Source organism: Cryptomeria japonica, chromosome 2 (assembly GCF_030272615.1).
Source record: "Cryptomeria japonica chromosome 2, Sugi_1.0, whole genome shotgun sequence".
Classification (NCBI taxonomy): Eukaryota; Viridiplantae; Streptophyta; class Pinopsida; order Cupressales; family Cupressaceae; genus Cryptomeria; species Cryptomeria japonica.
Window position 1 is genome coordinate 659,457,576 of NC_081406.1, and position 20,132 is coordinate 659,477,707.

The following is a 20,132-nucleotide window of genomic DNA, read 5'->3' on the forward strand; positions in this document are numbered from 1 at the left end:
TAATATTGCATGTCAACAATAAGTACATGCATTGACGCTAGATCTTAAATTTTTATAAGATGTTAGAAACCTTAAGTGATAACACCTTGGAGAATAATAATTTAGTAGACATTCAAGTGGAGTACAAACAATTTTATGATAACATCTATGTAAAAATTAAAATAATATCATTATAATAATCACATCAAAAAATATGTGAACATCAATTGATATAATAGTCGATTGTAAAATACTCGTATTAACCATTTATTTAATCATTTTGTGATTTTATATAAAATATCATATACAAACAAAAATATAGTGAATTATTTACCACCAAAGACCCTTTCACTTAAATATAACTATACATGTATTATGTCAAGTCATTAAATAAAACCACTTTAATTATTTCATAGTTATATACTGCCATTAGAATTTACAACCAATGTATATTCCCTAAATTATAATAGGGTCAAGTAAAAATATATATCATAATTCCTAACTATTGTTATCCATGTTATACAATTTAAACCATAGAATTTGATTTAGCTTCAAGCTTGATTGGCAATCCCAATGAAGGAACTGGTTCTGGTGTACAAATTATTCTCTCACTTGAAACCATAGTTGACCATTTATATTTAGATACTAAATGATGCAAAACTAATAATGTTTCTACTTGTGAAAAATTATAGCCTGGACATATTCGAGGTCCACCCGAAAATGGTATAAAATTGTAGGGAGGAATTTGAATCTCAAAATGAGATGGGTCAAAGTTATTTGGTTCCTTGAAAATATCTTCACTCATATGTGTAGTGCTTGCCACCCAAAAAATCTGTCCATCAAACAAATTATATACTAATATAAGAAAAATATTATATTTGCATCATGTTATTTTGATATCATTTGATTCAAAGAATAAAGGTATATTTTTAATTCCAATACTTTATTTTATTTCACTATATAAGCTAATATATTCTAAAAGTAACTATACCTGCCATCCTTTGGGAATTATATAGCCTTCATATTCAATAACTTTTGTTGCCTTTTTGAAACTACCAAAAATTGGAGGCACTAAACGCAATGTTTCTTGGGCTACCATCCATGAGTATTTCATTTTTTGAATGTCTTCCCATCTAAGAGGCTCATTTGGTTCTTTCCCTAAAAGAAATTGTGTTTGTTCTATCAAACATTATAACACTAAAGTTAGAATATAATTAAATAAAACAATTAACAATTCTAATATTGAAATGAAAACTAGAGTTTACAATTTATTGAAATAAAAATATTTAAAATTGAATTAATAACCTATTATTTAAATTTAATTTATGCATTTCAAATCAATTAATCTCTCATCTTAATAAATTATGAACCCATACCCCCATTTAGTAGAAATCTACCATGTAGTCAGATCAAACTTAAATATGAGCTCATGTAATTTATTGATGATCTCTTAATGATTTAAAAAAAACAAGGCAAGGGCATAAATCTCTTTTATTATTATTTTAATGGTATGAAGATATTCAAATGTATATTTTCAATTATGGATAAAATTCATTACAAACTATAATATCTCATAGTGATGATGATGTTGTTTGGGTTGATTCTATGTGAAAAATTTAATTCGATTTTTTTTTAATCAATGTCTTGGAAGTAAATTCTAAAAAATGAAAATTAATTTAAATTTTATTTTCCTCATTCATGGGGTGTTTTGGAGGTTAATCTAATCTTTCTTTAAGAAGATTGGTAAAATTGAGGCCCCTTCATATTTAAACTTTTAAAATAAAATTTAATAATTCATCATGTGGCAATATGGGGCTTCATGAGTTGGTTGAGTGTTGAGGAACTCTTTGTGCTCTTTAATTAAAATAAAACATAAGGAATTAAATGGAATAAATAATGAGGTAGAGGATCATGCTTATTCTTTGGCATTGGGACTATGTATTTTCTCTTTTCATATTGAAGAAGGCTTCATGGTTAGACTTAACACTATTCATAATTGTCATTCAAAAAAACTGAGATATCATGTGTATTTTGGACCCTTCTATACTTTTTTGATTCATTTTATTTTGGTCATTAAATTATAAAAAGGAAATTGAAGTGGAAAGTACCTAGTTAAATCTAGTATTGACTTAAAATAAGTATTGATTTATTATAACATGAATAGATGAGGTCTAACAAATAAATTGGATGAAATTAATAAAAATATAAGAATATTTGTTAGGATTAAGGTGCCATCTTCCTTGAAAATCCTATGACCTAGTTGTGACATCCTTGGAAATTGTCATAAGGCACTTAGGATGTATTGGAAAAATTATCCGCAATATTTAATTCTCACTGCCATTATTTGTAATGCATGCACAAGCGGTGATGGTTTTAGTGGGTTGTGAACACAATTATTTAATAACATTTTCCCCACCTCTGGATGTATAGAATAAGATATTTAATGGCTTAATAAAGTGGAAAAAGACTGGCCTATGTGCTTCTCCAGTTGGAAGCATGCAAGAGACAATAGGTGTCTCTTGGTATTCAATCATTTATTATATTTATTGTAATGTTTATCATGCAAGTACGAAGACCTAAGTTGGAAGGAAAGTATTGGAAACTAAACCAGTGTATTTTCAAGTTTATAGAGTCATTCAAAAGGTTGTAGTCATGATTAATGAAGAGGCTCATTTGGGAACATGTATTGGTGGTTTTGGAGCTCTTTCCATTCTATAAATTTAGCCTTTGGGTGTATAGTTAGTAAATGTAATAATTGAATGTAGAATTATCTGTAGGAACAAAGGACGAGTGGGAGCCATTGGGAGAATGGAAGTGATTGTAGTGTAAGCACTTTAATTGTTAGTAATGCAAAATTGTCCTCTCTTCTCGGTGGAGTTTTTTCCCGCAAGGGTTTCTCCAAGTAAATCATATGTTATGTGTTGATATTGTGTTAATGATTTATGCCTTATCTTCGATGTATTATGTTGATGTTAATCATTATTTATTTTTGTTATTAGTTCACATAAGATAGGATGATTAAGAATGATAAACAATTTTTTTTGGCATCATAAATAAGAAGGATCTAATCTTGGTTTTCCATAATTAAGGAAAAATAATTTTTAGATTTGCATATGAGCTTCAGATTTTAATGTTGCAGCTATCCAAGCCCTGAATCTCATCCTTTGAGTATTTTGATTGATCCTCACAACCTTTTGTTAGTGTAGGTTTTTTATTTTTCTTATGTTAGGGGGTATTTATTTTTCCTACACATATTATTTAAGCTTTCTTAGGTTGATTGGGAGTGGTTAATATGAGGACACATGGAAAAATACTTCAACTACATGTGTAACTCTCCACCTCACATGGGTAGTTGAGTTACACACCCTCTTTTGTCTTGTTGTGCCACCTCTCACAAACACTATTTTATCATTTCATAAGTGGGTTATGGGGTAGTTGCATTTCTCACCCTCTTTTGGTCTTATGTGCAAACTTTCTTTACTCCTTTCAGGTATCTTCATGTAAGGAGGTTGTGCCACATGTTTTGGCATTTACCAAGAAGGTAAAACCTCCCACTTTTTATAGGGAATAGGAGTTAATGCATCCTATGGATGCATATGCTATTAGTTTTCTATATAATAAGCACTATAATGTCACCTTCACTAGTTAAGTGATAGCTCAGTGGGAGTCTTCTCCAAATTCTATTTTGTGTCTATTTTTTTTTCTTTCATATCAGATTTATCTTCATTCAGCTATTTTGATCTTCGATCATTTGTTGCTTGGAGTTGCATGTGATCTAAGACCAACATCAGATCCAGGCTTGGTTCTCGCTTCTCGGAGAATCTAGCACTTTGGCATTGAACCTATTTATTTCCCAACGTTTGACATCATTAAGAAGAAGAATCTAATCTTGGTTTTTCATAATTAAGGCAACTGAAATTTTAGATTTCAATATGATTTTCAAATTTCCATTTTGCAGATATACAAGCCTTGTATCTCATCCTTTGATTATTTTATTAGATAGAGATTTATCTTCACAATATTTGGTATTGAATTTTTTTATTTCCTAACACTATTGTATTTAAAACCTTTACCTTTTGTTTACTAGTTCACCATTATATAGTGGTAATTGATGTTAACTGTATATTTGGAACAAGTGAAAGAAATTATAAATTGAAATAAGTGCCTTATCTTATTAAGAAGGGTTGGATGCATTAATTTTTTATGCCAATATATATTCTCTACATGTCCTAATTGAGCCGAAGTTCCATATGAGATTACAAAGAGAAATGGGAGATATTTTTCTACAAACCTATTATAGATCAATAGTTAGGCTTTATCTTTATATCATACAGTCAAGAGATATGGGAAATGAAATGATGGAGGTAATCATATTTAATTATTGTAAAGCTAAAATTAGAAGTAGGACAAATTTAGAAATTTTCTCTATGTTTGTGTCAAATCTTCTAGAATTTATCAAGGTAAGGTTTTGGTAAAAGTAGTATCTCTTTTTATGTAAGAAATAAGTTCGAAGGCCTTAAAGTTGTTTGATGCTAATCCTACAATTCCATTTCCTATGGCTGGTCATGATTTAGAGGATGCATTTCAATGGCCTCTTTTGTCGAGCTTTAAGCTCATTTTTAGTTTTTAGTTGGGGAGGTGGTGTAGCATCGTAAATTGTACACATTTATTAGTGTGTCTAGTTTCACACTTTCATAGCACTCATTTTAGTACTTCCCATTCCTCTATGCATTATAGGATATTTATTGTAATTAATTAATATTTAATTCAATATTATGAGTCTTATTCCACTTTATTACATCATCACACTGTTATTTGGACCCTTAAATCTAGGTGTACCCTTTATCTTTTATTATCTTTGATTATCCTTAATCCTACCCCAATTTTAATTTCCAAAACAAATTTTGAATATATATACATCATTGTTTGAGCCATCAAGCTAGAATTAGCATTAGAAATTTGTTATCTTCCATCGCTAAAAAATAGGATAAAGTTGTCACGGCCAGGTTGGCCCACACCTCCAAGTCCTATGATTTTTTCCCCAAATTTCAAGGGAATAATAAGGTGGTCCTACCCTATCAAATTTATATCTATGCAAAATACACTAAATCTAAGTTGGCCTAAAGGTGATTTTAATTATGAAATCCCTATATAAGACTTCCTCCTCAATTCATTTCAACATCTAGGACATCACATCTCATGCTAGCATTACCATCCAATCTAAGAGCAATTCTTCTTCCTCAAGAGTAGACTTGATTCAATGAGTAGGAAATTACATCAAGGCATCTTCATATTATGTTTCAATTAGATTTCATGATGGATTTTATGCGATTTATCATATTATTGTATCAACACATGGGGGACTTATCCTAAGAGTATTGCATCACTTATTGAAGGTATAATCACTTACATTTAAGCATTTCACTTTTACATGTAGCCTTGCCCTCAAAAAGTAAGTTTTTCAATTTGATTCGTTCAATTTCTATTTCAATCAGGGTTAATTCTAAACTCAAGGTTTAACCTAGAAAAACTCCTATCCACAACACCATTTCTCAACTCTTGTATGCATGTACAGATTGCCAATAGAGACACCAATTTTAGGAGAGGTTTAGTAGACTAATACAGATCCATTCTAAAAAATTGTACCTAGTTTTATCAGAATTTTACATTAACTAAATTGGTTTTAGGTATTAGTTTTTGATTAGGATAAAATAGATTTTGAAGGGGGGCCGAAACCCTTACAATCAAAGATTCGTGAATGATTAAAGAACAACAAGTTTAGAAAGGATCCAAAACCTTTTGGACTTAAGGGCATCTAGAGACCAAAACCAAAGACTGCAAAAAACATAAGCGAAAATTCAAAGTAGCGACAAACAACCAAACACCAACCAAACATCAAGAGTAAGACATTACAAAATAGGGTGGCCTAAGCAGAGCTCTAAGTAAAAAAACAATAAACCTCAAAAAACAAAGAACGAGGGTTTTTTTAGGTACCCTCAGCCAACATGTAGGGTTTTACCAGGCACCCACAAAATGTAACAAAATCTTTGTGCCACCAAAAACCACAAAGCCCAAACCTAACCAAAAACAATCTTTGGCCAAACTGGACCCTTGAAAACTACTAGCATCTAGCCCGTCCCTGAGATAAACAAAAAACATAGGGTTTTTCCAGGCTCCATCAACCTTGAGAGTGGGTTTTACAAGGCTCCCACAACCTAAACCAATGGGTTTTAGAAAGGCTCCCATAAGCTTGATCTTGAGATTGACCAGAGCTGAGCACATTAAACCCTCTAAGATCACCACCTCAATAGGTGATAAGGGAGAGAAAACATTTAAAAGACCATCCACTATTCACATACAACCAAGAAACATGGTACCATCATCCTCCCACCAACACCTCCCAACATCAATCACAACACCCAAATCCACCTCAATAGGAGAAAGGTTATCTTCACCATCATCCCCATGCAATATCTTCACCTCAAGAGGTAGAGCTCCCACAACCAAAACTATGGGTTTTGTCAAGGCTCCCACAACCTTATCCTTGAGACTGAAGACCACTAAAAACAACTTACCATTCTAGATCTCCACCTCAATAGGAGATAAAGGGAAGATTTAACACAAAAGCCATCATCAACACCCTTACATCCAAGACTTGGGACTTTATCAACCCCCCAACAACGTTTCCAGGCATATTTAATAACATCCAAATCCACTTCAATAGGAGAAGGATCAACTTTAGTGACATCCATCTCTCCCTCAATAGAAGATAGGACCACCTCTAGAGGAAAAAATAGAGTAACCCAAAGATGCCAAACTTGAAGCATAAAGATCCAAGCCAAAAAAACAAGATGAAGAAGAAAAATAAAACCTTCACCACAGAGAAATGAAGGAGTCAAGATATAACTAGAAAAAACTAAACCCCATCCTCAAAAAATCTCTCCCAAATGAGAAGGATAAACATTGAAGTGCAAGGAGAAAAAAGGAATAAGTAAACCACCATAAATCCATCACAAGGGTATAGGAGAAGCTGGGACATCAAGAGGAGCCCTCAAATAAACCAACGAGACAATCTACTAGTCAGGAAAAGAACAAATTTCACACAACCCCCCGAAGATAAGAGAAAAACCACCTTGAGCATCTTCAAAAATATCCACTGAATCCCACAAATCCCCAAAGAACAGTACCAACCGTGGCTCCACAAGCCCAAAATAGAGCAGTTCCCACCCCAACAGCTAGACTCAAATCCACAAACATAGCTGGGAGAAGACAACCTATCTGGAAACTCCTCACCAAAAAGAGAAATTAAACCATCCAAGAGTAGGTGAGATGCACCAATGAGACCCCAGAGCTAAAATGACAATCGCAACAACAGTTGAAGAGAATGCGCCCAGATGGAGCAGTTGGAAGACCGACGAAGGACAGACATCCCCAATGAACAAATCCAACTCAAAGAAAGAATAATCCAAACCAAAAACAATCCTAAAGCCACCACCATCCTCGTCTAAATCCTCTACATCATCATCTTCGGCTGAAACCCTAACCAGCGATTCGCGCCCGCTCCCGTTCCCGCTCATTGTTTTTTAGATGATAGAGTATGATTTTAGGATACTAGTTGAATAAAATAAATGTGTTAGGTTGTAAGTTACTAGGAAGTTATTCTCGTAAGGTGGATTTTAAATAAGAATACAATACTTTATAAGCATTTGCAACATACTTTATAACACATCACAAACAAACCAATTGAATATCATTTTATGTTCTATTTTGGTTTCTTCCTTTTGCACTCTCATATGGTATTAGAGTGGCATAAGACAAAAGTAATTTGATTAAATTTAGAACTTGTAATAGTGTGCAGTCATTTTAGAAGGTGGCATTACTTTATGCGTGCAAGAAAGGTGTGGTGTAGGATTAATCTCATGATACTGATTCATAATTTTCTTTAAGGAGAACGTCTATATAATATGGCCTAGAGATACATTTTTTTACATAGTTAACGTGCAGAGCATGGCCATATTTCAATTTCTATAATAAAATTCTCTATTAAGCGAGTGAAGGAGAGCTTTGTGTAGCATCATAATCTGTATGCGTATATGTGGAGGTTTAGGGTTGAGTGCAAGATTTGACAAAGGCATCCAAAAGTTACATATTTAACTTTCTTGTTAAGAAAATCAAATTTTTTGTTGGGCCGTGTGAAAATAAAACTTTCTAGTTAAAAAGATGGCATACCGAAGGTTAGAGGCAATGGAAGTAGGAGGACGTCTATCATCCCAATCTAGCTTCTTGTTTAGGGATGATTTATTGCATGAGAAGAACCACATTTGTGCCTTTGAAGAAAAGAGGGAGTTTGGCATTATGTGTCCCTTCAAGAAGCAAGGGGGGAAAGAATTTTTGTGGGTGCACTTAGTGTATTCACATTTGATTGGTGATTTGTCAAGTAGTTCAGGGGACATTAGACACACTCAGAGGAGATGTGGAATTTTAGAGGAAAGGTGTCTCATGTGAAAATGTTTGGCTAGTGATTTGTCCAACAAGGAGGGATTGTTTCCACATAACTTGAGGAGGTAGTAGACACACTCAAAGGAGATGTGTACTTTTGAAGGAAATGCTTCTCATGTGCATCAATAGAGGAGGCCTAAGACACACTTAGAGGAGATATTAAATTTTAGAGGAAATGTGTCTCATTGTGCATGGAGGGTGGGGATACTTTTATGTTCTCTCATGTTGTGGAAATCGTTGTAGGTTCTACAATTAGGAGATCCATTATTGTAGTTACTTTGGTGTTTCTTGGGTGGTCGAGGAGGATTGAATTAATATAATAAGGGGGGAATGCTGACATTTTACATTAACTAGATTAGTTTTAGGTTAATGGTTGAATAAAATAAATTTGTTAGATTGTAAGTTACTAAGAAGTTATTCTTGTAAGGTGGGTTCTAGTGGTAATAAAATGTTTAATAAGCATTTGTAGAATACTTTGTAACACATCATGAATATTAAAATTTTGCAGAATACTTTGTAACACATCACAAACAATCCAATTGAATATCCATTTATGTTCTATTTGTATTTCTTGTTTTTGCACTCTCAATTTTTTTAGGACTAGGGCACTTGGGGCAAACCTATCTAGACCAAGGTGCTTGAGTTGCCCTTGTCCTCGTGGTTTCCCTCTAAATTTTGTAGAAAAATATATCTCAATCTTAGAAAGTAGATTTATATAAACGAGAATTATAGATAAAGTGTTGATGTATGTAGCTAGGTTGGAGCCCTTCTAGGGCCGACCTAGCACACCTAGCGTGTATGTGGCCTTGTCGGTCTAAGAACGCATATATGATTTTTGTGTTAGTTGGGTCCTAAGTGGGCAGTATATGTAACATGTAAATATCTCATATGTAATTTGTAATTAATCATGAACTATCCCTCTTGGCGCAAAAATTGACAAGACCAACCTAAGACAAATTAAGATGCATGATCACCTACATATACAAGTTGGAGTGTGAGTATCAATTATCCATTCAACAAGATCAATCATATAGTGTCAGCAAATTCCTTAGTAAATCACTCCTTAGCATCAGCGAATCACTCCTTAGTAGCAACAAATTACCCTTCAAGGTGAGCGAACCATATCCCAAGGTCAACGAACTATTGCAGAGACAGTGAATTAGCAAACTGGTTTCCAATGGAGGTGAATCCTATTGTAGGTTTAGCGAACACATTATCTTGTTTGCAATTCACTTAGCAGTGACAATGAAAAGCGAATAACATTCTCCCTTGTAGCAGTAATCACATTGTACATTGCAGATAAGTTCTATGTTTTCTCTAATTTGCAGACCTAATTCTACTGTGCTGATGTTAATGCTTAATGTGCTGAAGCTAAATTGTAAAGATGCCTACTGATTATTGAATAATAAAATCTGAGAATTGTAGCTGGGTTTTTCACCTCGAAGAGGGAGGTTTTTCTAGGGTATATTGGTGTTTTTTGTGCACATTGATTTGTTTTCTATTATTACTATCGAATTTGCTATAGTCTGATCCAAAATTAACATTGTATCAGAGCTTGGTTCGAATTGATTGTGATTATATTTTTAGAAACACTTTACCTTCTTCTCCCCATTTCCAACATTGAAGATGGTAACCGGTTCAAAAGTTGAAGATAGACTTGATGGAACTTTGAACTTCACCTCGCAGAAGGTTAGAGTTCCTATTGCACTTGAAGAGAATGATATACTTTAGATTGTAGAAGGAAAAGATCAGCCTGAGCTTGAAGATCAAGAGGATAAACTCCAATTCAAGAAGAATGTAGTCAAAGCCAAGAAGATCCTGATTAACTTTGTGAAGGATCATCTTGTTCCTATCATCTCCAAGATGTCTTCAGCTAGAGATATGTTCAAAACATTTGAAGAGATGTATGAGATCAACAACACAAGTAGAGCACTTGCATTGAGGCAACAACTTCACCAAGTCAAGATGGCAAAGGGCTCTTAGTCATATCCTTCTTCATGAAGATTGTAGAATTGAGAGATCTACTTAGAAACATTGGAGATGAAGTTGTGGACAAGGATCTTGTCAAGCTAGCATTGAATGGCCTTCCTCACTCTTGAGAGCCATTTATCCAAGGCATAGGAGGGAGATCCAAATTTCCCAAATTTGATCACCTTCATGTTGATTGTATTCAAGAAGAGTCAAGGTTGATATCAAGAGGAATTGAGCATAATCATTATGATATGGAAAATCAAGTCCTTGCTACACACACTTCTATGGAAAGAGGCAAAAGACGAAAGAGGGATAGAGAGAGAGGTCCAAATCCTATTCCAAAAAAGGACTTATCTCACATTCAATGTTTTAGGTGTGATAAGTATGGCCACATAGCTCGAGAGTGCAAATCTAGGTCTACTCCTCTAGCTTCTTCTACGGAAGTTGACATAGGGACACCTCAGGAGGAGCCAAGGTCAAATGTCAACTTAGAAGGGTTCTTGTTCTAAAGGAGGAAATGTCATTTTTCAGCTTCAAAGGGAGCCTAACATTTTTCAGCTTTAGAGGGAGCCTAACATTCCAGCTTCAGAGGGAGCGACATCATCATTAAGATTTCGTTAATACAATTTTCTTTATGATGGAGAAATTTGAGGTGAAAGCCCTTGTTAATGAGTTCTTCTCTGTGAGGCAGAAGTTAGAGGTGCAATACCTTGTTAATGAGTTCTTCTCTTTGAGGGAGAATTTCAAGGTACAATCCCTTGTTAATGAGTTCTTCTTTTTGAGGGACAAGTTCGAGGTACAATCCCTTGTTATTGCATTCTTCTTTATGAGAGAAGTTTGAGGTGAAAGCCCTTATTTCATCCTTTATAAATAGGCATGGTGGAACCACCCTTTGCAAGTAGGCATGGTGGTAATGCACTCTTCTATGGGAGAAGTTTGAGTTGAAAGCCCTCTTCCACCCTCTATGAGTAGGCATGGTGGATCCACCCGCTGTGAGTAGGCATGGTGGAAATCATAACACATGTGCTTGTTCACCCTCTGGGAGTAGCCATGGCGAACCCATCCTTTGAGACCAACCATGGTGGTTATATGTATCTAAATTTTCATGGGAGCAACCATGTATCTCAGATCTTGATAGGGTCTCCTCCCTAGCTAAGAGGGAGTGTTGATGTATGTATCTAGGTCAAAGCCCTTCTAGGGATGACCTAGCACACCTAGCGTGTGTGTGGCCCTGCTGGCCTTAGAAGGCATAAATGTTTTTTTGTGTTAGTCGGGCCCTAAGTGGGTGGTATATGTAACTTGTAAATCTCTCATATGTAATTTGTATTTAATCTTGACCTATCCCTCTTGGCGCTAAAATTGACAAGGCCGAACTAAGACAATTTAGGATGCATGATCACCTACATATACACATTGGAGTGTGAGCATCAATTATCCATTCAACAAGATCAATCATCTAGTGTCAACGAATTCAGCAACAAATCACTCCTTAGCATCAGCGAATCACTCCTTAGTAATGGTGAATCTCCCTTCAAGGTGAGTGAACCATATCCAAAGGTCAACAAACTATTGCAGAGATGATGAGTCATATTCATAGGATAGAGAACTAGTTTACAGTGGCAGTGAACCTTATTGTAGGGTCAGTGAACACATTATCTGGTCTGCAATTCCCTTAGCACTGACAATGAACAACGAACACCATTCTCCCTTGTAGCAACAATCCCATTGTATATTGCAGATAAGTTCTATGTTTTCTCTATTTTGCCGACCTAATTCTACAGTAATGCTTCATGTGCTGAAGCTAAATTGTAAAGATACCTACTAATTATTGAATAATAAGATCTAGGAATTGTAGCTGGGGTTTTCACCTCCAAGAGGGAGGTTTTCCCAGGGTATATTGGTGGTCTTTGTGCACATTTATTTATTTTTTGTTATTTCTATCTAATTTGCTACAGTCTGATCCAAAATTAATAGAAAGACCAAGGCATTCTAGGCATTGGAGTTCCAAAGATTCAACTTCACATTATAGACATAAATGCACAATTAGATTTTATATGCATTTATATTTTGTTGTAAAATCTTTGATTGTTTATATGTCAAGTTCTCATTTAGTTCATACTTTATTCATAATTTTACATGCTTCAACATATCTCCATTATTCATTCACTTTCTAAAGTAGAAAAAGAAATAGAAACCCTAGAAGTATTATTTGACTCTCTTTTACAAGAGTTAGTAAAATACAATAACTCCTTTAGGTGATTTTGTATTGCAATGTTTGTATGAAATTCTATCTTGGTCTGAGTCCTACCTAGTTCCATTTTCATCCATTATAGGTAGAAAATATTAATGTTCACCCTAGACGATAAGGGTATGTGTGTTTTTATGTCTCTTTTAAGGGATCCATTTCAAAATCCTTCTCCTCACTTGGATAGTGCTTGCTTCTAGTCAATAGGTCCAACAAAGTCAAGTATCTAGATTATATGGTGGTTGAACTTTAGGAGGTTCAAGGAGCTACAAGTTAGGATCTCCTACTAAAGACAATAGTGTAATCTTAATATATATGTTGGTCCAATACTACTATATATATAGTTAGCCCAAGTCACTTGATATTGAATTTTATTGGTTTATAGAATTCTTGAAACTTATTTCTTGTTAAAACTAAGTCTATAATGATATGGATGCATTTGTGACAACTACAAAAGAAAAATAGATCTATTGATAATTATAATACACTAGAGGCTATTGAAATAGATGCCGAGTTTGAATCAATCTCCAACTTATTTGATGGGAGATCAAATGCCTCATTGGTCTTCCAAATGATTCAAATCATAAATATTATTTAATATTTACATGGGAACTACTGAAAATAAGAGTGTTGAGATTAATTTTTCTTTTTAACATTATTTTCTTATGAGGTAAACTTGAAGAAATATAATTCCTAATAATTTTTTTTCAAATATTCTAGGTCATCATTTTCTACCACCCACTATGCATTAAATAATATTTATTGTTTTATGAATACCAAAAATTTCCATACCACCATTTTATTGTGGTAGGAAATAAATATCCCACACCACTTTGTAGAATATTTTAGTTTTCTTTTGGGAATTTGAGCACAAAAATTCATGTACAATCAAGGAAATCTTGTCACAAGTTGCTTAATTAGGGGGCTAATGAGAATAATAAGTTACATAGGTGGCTAATAATACTTTGATGTTGATCTTAAATTTTAATACCTTAAAAATATGTCTATGATATTTTATATTTTATTCTTTGCATGTGAAATAATACCACAAGTTGCAAGGTGAGTAATCAAAGACAAAGGGAATTTATAAAAGGAAGAAGAATATTTGTATTTAAAAAAAAGTACTTCCATTTACATAATCCTTTACCTAATATAGTTATAGGAAAGGGATTTTCCTATAGAATTAATTTTTATTATATTAAAGTATCAACTTTTATGTCTTACAAATGTTATTGATAAAATCTATTTTCTTGTTTAAAAAATGTGTGATTATTTTTAAGTGAATGAACATAATTGTTAGTAAATTGTTCATTTATAAAATATTAAGACATTGTAATGATATAGTTGTTGGAGAGATTAGGATCCCATCATGAAGCTAGCCACGCTTTAATGGATCAATCAAGAAACTATCAAACCACACATGAGAATGTTGAAACTTGAGTAATGATGAACAATGGAGATTAAAATAAAATGCTAGACAATAACTTGCTATGAATTTATATGAATTGATATATTACAATGTGCAAATGAGCCTACTTATATAGACAAGAGATGATGGAGTAGTTACAACTACCCTTGAGACAAAATTAAATGTATAATGCCAACTCATCTCTATCTAAAAAGACAACTAAAATAACTAATGTGAATGATATTAAATCAATGTTACATGTGACAACTAAGCTATCCTAAGTAAAATAAACATGTGTGAATATGTTCTAACAAAGAATTAGTAAGAAATTGTCCTTATTCACACAAACAATACTTTCCTTTTACCATAAACCATAAAGACTTGTTGGTAAAAAGGAAACCCAAACATTTTTTAAATTAATATATAAAATAAATAGATGAGAGGATAAGCTTGATGGGTGGATCTAGAGAGACCAAATATATTGGAGATTTCATAAAAAAATATAAAGGAAAGCACATGCATTAGACAATTAGGTTTAAATAGGAGAAATAAATTTTTTCCCAAATCTAAAAGCTTTAAGCATGGTCAAGATGAAAGGACACTCAATGCATTGATTGGCTTACTTAAAGTTAAGCTTTAAGAATAAAATATGTCATTCAAAAAATTTAACTTATTTTAGACCATCTAAACCCTAATTAAGCTAGGTTTATAATATTAATTTTTTTAATGAACCTTATTTTCTTCAAGCATATAGTATGGAGAAGTAGGTAAAGGATGTGTAATGATAAAGATTTAAGTTCTTGTAAGAAACATTAAGCAAGGTGATAGACCACTAGAGATGATTTTTATTTCCTATCCTTGGATATAAATTTGATATTACCTTAATTGATAACACTTCATAAAGATCTATTCTAAAGAGATTATCGGTAGATGTGAAAGAATTGTAGATACTAGTAATTGCCACATACCTTTGAATATTTTAAAAAGAAATATATCTATGCTAGGGGCTCCTTATCAAGGTCATATATGCGAGTGAGCATGGAGTTTATAAATCCTATGGACTACATCGCAAGATAGCTTGAGAAAATGACTTGGCATTGAAGGGAAATCATTCAATAATTATTATATATAGAGGTCATACTCTATGTTCTTCTCATATGCTTAAAGAGTATTGGGTACATCTCTAAGAGGGATGAGATTCATCAATGAGAAAATTAGATAACCTTAATCTTAAGTGTCTTATTTATGAAAAGGGAGATTGAAATAATTCTTTGATGATGTATTATTGACTTTGAGCCAATGAATGTAGGATTTTATGTGATAATTTTTATCTTGGTCACATATGATAGGATTAATATTATGCTTTGTTTTATTGATGAGTTCTTATAGTTATAGATTAAACTCTTTTATAATTACAGGAGGGAATCACTAAATAGGGCATATTGTAGTATATGGGCTCATAATGGGTATTTAATATTACCTAGAGAAAATGGATAGATATATCACTATTCATTAAGAATAGAGAAGGTTATTATACTAATTTTTTTATTGGGTAATGGGGCTAAGGGCGTGGAAGGGGCTGAAGGTTGGATCTAATTAAGATGAATTTATGTAAAGGATGAATATTTAATCTATGTACACCTCATACAAAAATATGAGGTAAATAAAAAAATGGACTCTCCTTGTGGGCATCCACCAAGAGGATCTCATACATCTTATTCTTACCTCATTTAGTAATTCTAACAAAACAAATTACCATTTTTTTCGTTTTATAGAGGTTAATAAATATTTTATTGAAAGGATTGCTACACTTTGATGGGTAGATATGAGATGGGTGAACAAAATTATATCTCTAGTTTCTTCAAGGTTACCTTAGGCATAAACTTATTTATTCATTTTCTTAATTTGAATATGTAAAAAAAATAAAATTTATCAAGTATTCACACCAAATATCTCAACACTTAATTATTTAATTATATTTTAATATATTTCATATTAATAATCTCCTATCAAAATTCAATTATATTTTTCATTCAAAGATTGGTGTGATAAAGGTGGAAATGAAATTTTCATTTGAATGTATAAGGGTATAAAAATGGGGATATGAAAATTGCCATTAAAAATATTTACCTAAGATATATGGGAAAGGGAGTGGATATTTGAAGAGGAATTGCATACTAGGAAGGGTAATTAAAATTTTATTACATAGGGTTAGGAATGAAATCAAGTGTTCTATATAAGATTTAATGATCTAAGGTGATATAGAATAACTTTAGTAAATGAATCCCTTCGAAGAAATGACATCAACTCTATTATAGATTTTTCCACCTATTTACCAAATTCCCATTGAAACCTAGGATGTAGGAAACTATGACATTTCACCATTTAATTTAATTGGAAAGAGGTGAAAAGTGTGGTTCAAGGTTCCACACTTGCATGACAAGATCGCTATTTTTTTATTAAATAAAGACATATTTAAAAAAAGTTAAGTTCTTATAGTTTTCAAGGCTCCGTCATGCTAGACAAGTAGAAATGTATGATGGGATAGTGATAATAGAAGTGTTTCCATTTATCACCCACAATAAGAAAGAATTTGGAATTGTAGTTCCTTATAATTTATAGCATGATCTTATTGCTTTAAGATCAATATCTAATCACACTTGAAGATTAGATGATGTAAACCAAGTGTCTAATGAGGAAGGCTACTAACACAATTTTGTGTTTGACAAGTATCACTATAGGTCTTAAAAATAATACCAATCTTAATATTTGTCAACTCACCAATACATCAACAAAGCTTCTTCTTTATTCATGAGTGGCTCCAATTAGATAAAGGAAATTTGTTAATCAATTATCTTTGTAAATTTATTTTATTCAAACCACTATTAGGTGAATTCAAATGGATAATCCTAGGAGGTCAAACATTTATACCAAGAATATTCTAAATGACACAATTTTGGTGAAATTCCATTGAGAAAGAAAAGATAGAAAGAAAAATGCATGTTCTCATAATGATCATCCAAGGTGGAGAACTATGAAGTTTGAGGTTATATTTATTGCAAAGCCATGTGAATAAAAAAACATCAAGTAAGAAAACTTTCTAGCAAGTAGGTCAAACACAAAAACTTATAACAAGTTTTTGTAAGTCCATGAAAATTTCATGACGGGGAATCCTTCACTAAGAGCTATGGATAGTTACATCATCCATCAATCCACATACTTTTTATATAAAAATAAGCATTGATTTGGTAAAAAATTAGTTGTCAAAAAAGACAAAATGGTCAATTTAAAAAATATTTTTTGAACTCATTAATACTATTTTCATTATTAAAAAAAATACAAAAGTAAAACAAAATCATAGTAATAACCTTAATTGACCCTTTTAGAGTAAATCTGAAATAAAATAAAAAAATATAAAAAATCCTACAAGGGAAGGGGTCTAGTAGCCGACCATGTTTCAATGACTATTCACTCCTTGCTCAGCCAAACCCCCAATTATTAACTTTAAAGAAATCAAAAAAGAGATAACAAAAAACTCATTAATAAATCCCACATGTATCAATACGTGCCCACTTGTACCCCTAGTAGTTAAATATTTGTAAACTTTAATTAGAGGAGTTGTGCAACTTACGGAGCCCACAAACTATCCCAGAAACAAAAACAATAGCTGTAAAGCAGTTAAGTTGCATATAAAGACAACCAAAAAAATAATTGAAATCTGATGTATCATTTAAAATATGTGGATGCACAAAATTGACTATAACAACTACTGATACTCTTACCCTACTACCCCGCAAAAACACTGAAGAAAAGACCCTCAACCACGAAAAACCAAAACATCCTAGAAAATTACTGATTACAGCACAAATTAGAGAAATGTTAGTAGAAAAAACAAGGGTAGATAAAGAAATACCTTGGAGAACATTTTGGTAGACCTCCGGATGGAGCGCCAACATCCTCACAAAATGCGTGAGAAGAGTAGAAGTGGTGTCATGGCCGGCAAGTATGACAACGATGAGGTTATCAATGATCTCCTCCTCGGTGAGCGGGCACCCACTTTCATCCCTCATACACACCAAGCACGACAACAAGTCTTGCTCTGGGGAAGCACGGCCCTGTGCAATTTCCACCTTCCTGCGTTCCATGATACCCACCAACTGTTTGCATATGCGACTCCGAGCATTCAAAGCCTTGCGAAACGTGGTGCCTGGGAAATCCAATGGAAGACACCAAACACCATTCAGCAGCGTCTCAAACTCCCTGCTCAGCAAATCTTTCACTCCACCGTCTTTCAAACTGAAGAGGAGATCACACGCAACGTCGAAAGTGAGCTTTTTCATCAATGGCAACACCGTAACGCTCTCTTTTCCTTCCCAGTGATCAACGAAATGTTTTTTTATGACGGACTCCATTCTGCCCACGAATGACTTCAACGATTCGGGCTTGAGAAAAGACATGACGGCCCCTCTCAAACGCTTGTGAACTTCCTCCTCCTCCGCAACCAAAATGCTTCGAGCCCCAAAAATGCGCAGAGCGGTTGGGGTTTGGGTGCTCACCACCATCTTCCACTCGTTTTGGAAAAGAAAGCGGTTGCCTTCTTGCCCCGTGAGAACAACTGTGCGGCGCCCCATGAGCGAAGTTTTGAATACGCTGCCATATTTCGAAACTCTTTCTTCCACCCACTCTTTGGCCTTGAATTCCTTGTATGCTCTCAGAAATTGGTACGTTTCGCCAATTACAGGAAACCCTAATTTACCAGGAGGAAGTGGAAGTCCTTTCCCTTTTTCAGTCTTCCCCTGAATCATCATTTTGGCCATTAGGATCACCAGCGCAGCTGCCAATATAATAGAGAGTAGAAGAGTTGAGTGCTCAAACTCCATCACACCGTTAAACTCCATCCTATGCTAAATGTAAATGAATGTAATAAGCGAGGCATACAGAAGACTAAATAGTGACAGCATTATTTCCAGAGACTTTTCAAAAACTACAGTGTCTATTACCGAATTCATCAGGTTTCTTAACCCGGCAATTTTGTCAACGAAAGGATATTTTAGTTTGTGGAAATGAATCATAGCCGAAGATGTCTTCTCAGGCTCTTCAATTCAATTGATCTTATTTTGTTGGGACACTTCCCGTAGTTGTCATTCATCAAATTACGGGGAAATCTCGTTCTTTTGAATTGATAATATTATTGGGATCCTTAACGTAGTGGTCATTCACGTGGGTTGAACTGACATTTGAGGTGTATATAATCATTGTTTAATGAGATGGTAAGAACTATTCATTCTATTTTTAAAATTATATTAAAATAATTTTTCAATTCAAGGTTTATCTGGTGAAATCACTGTGGAAATGTCAGAAAGATGTGTTCTCACACTTTTCAATTCACATGCTGTGTTTTGAAATTTGAGACATTATAATTCGATTGATTGGACAGTAAGGGAAGAGTAGACGGCACTGTGAAATGAATAGTCATCAAAACAAAACCGACGATAGTAGAAGAGTTGTCTGGTCTCTTCAAAAGAATGGTGGAGACAAGAGTAATTTGCATTTGAATAGAAGAAGACATTTCCATTTGAGCAATTAGTGAGGAGACATTTCAAATCGATTAGTGCATTAGGTATGCAATCTATTTTGTTCATATTCTGCAATCATGGAATTTCACATGCATGTTTACCCATTGTACAGGTTAACATCTTTGTAGACATTGTAGTGCTCTCAGTTTTGACTATCAATCTTTCGATCTTTTTTGTATTTCATCTTTGGATGGCCAAATTGCTACTGTGAAGAAAGAAACGAACCAGAAATAGCAGATAAATACAGATAATAATAGAAGAACAAAATAGCAGATAAGAATTGACACAATGTTTATAGTGGTTCGGCTTAAATGCCTACATCCACGTTAAGAGCAGGGGAATTTTATGTTATCACTGTCCGAAAAATTACATCAAACTGAGCAGCTATGTATGAGGTATATATATAACAATGAACCTTCAAATTGGAAGGCGAAGAGTTCAGCGGTAAAGCTGC

The 20,132-nt window shown here is 33.6% G+C and overlaps 1 protein-coding gene across 2 annotated transcripts; it reads right to left on the minus strand.

Moving 5' to 3' along the window:
• Window positions 1-369: 369 nt before the first annotated feature.
• Window positions 370-19,183, minus strand: LOC131034083 (cytochrome P450 716B2). 2 transcript variants are annotated; one of them, XM_057965444.2, is made up of 3 exons: window positions 18,016-19,183; window positions 971-1,137; window positions 370-811 (listed from the first exon to the last, which is right to left on the minus strand). In XM_057965444.2, exons 1-3 carry the CDS (start codon window positions 18,998-19,000, stop codon window positions 506-508), a joined length of 1,458 nt encoding a protein of 485 aa, XP_057821427.2. In that variant the 5' UTR covers window positions 19,001-19,183; the 3' UTR covers window positions 370-505. The 2 variants fall into 2 exon arrangements, with proteins under 2 accessions (XP_057821427.2, XP_057821426.2); XM_057965443.2 differs by having other exon boundaries at window positions 971-1,158.
• Window positions 19,184-20,132: the final 949 nt, after the last annotated feature.

Bases quoted from the DNA above. Each gene is read 5' to 3' on its own strand.
- LOC131034083 (XM_057965443.2), bottom strand. From the start codon at position 19,000: ATGGAGTTTAACGGTGTGATGGAGTTTGAGCACTCAACTCTTCTACTC. The intron at 1,159-18,015 runs GTATTTCTTTAT...AATGTTTGATAG, and splicing joins CTACCAAAATGTTCTCCAAG to AACAAACACAATTTCTTTTA. The intron at 812-970 runs GTATAGTTACTT...TTTGATGGACAG, and splicing joins TAATTCCCAAAGGATGGCAG to ATTTTTTGGGTGGCAAGCAC.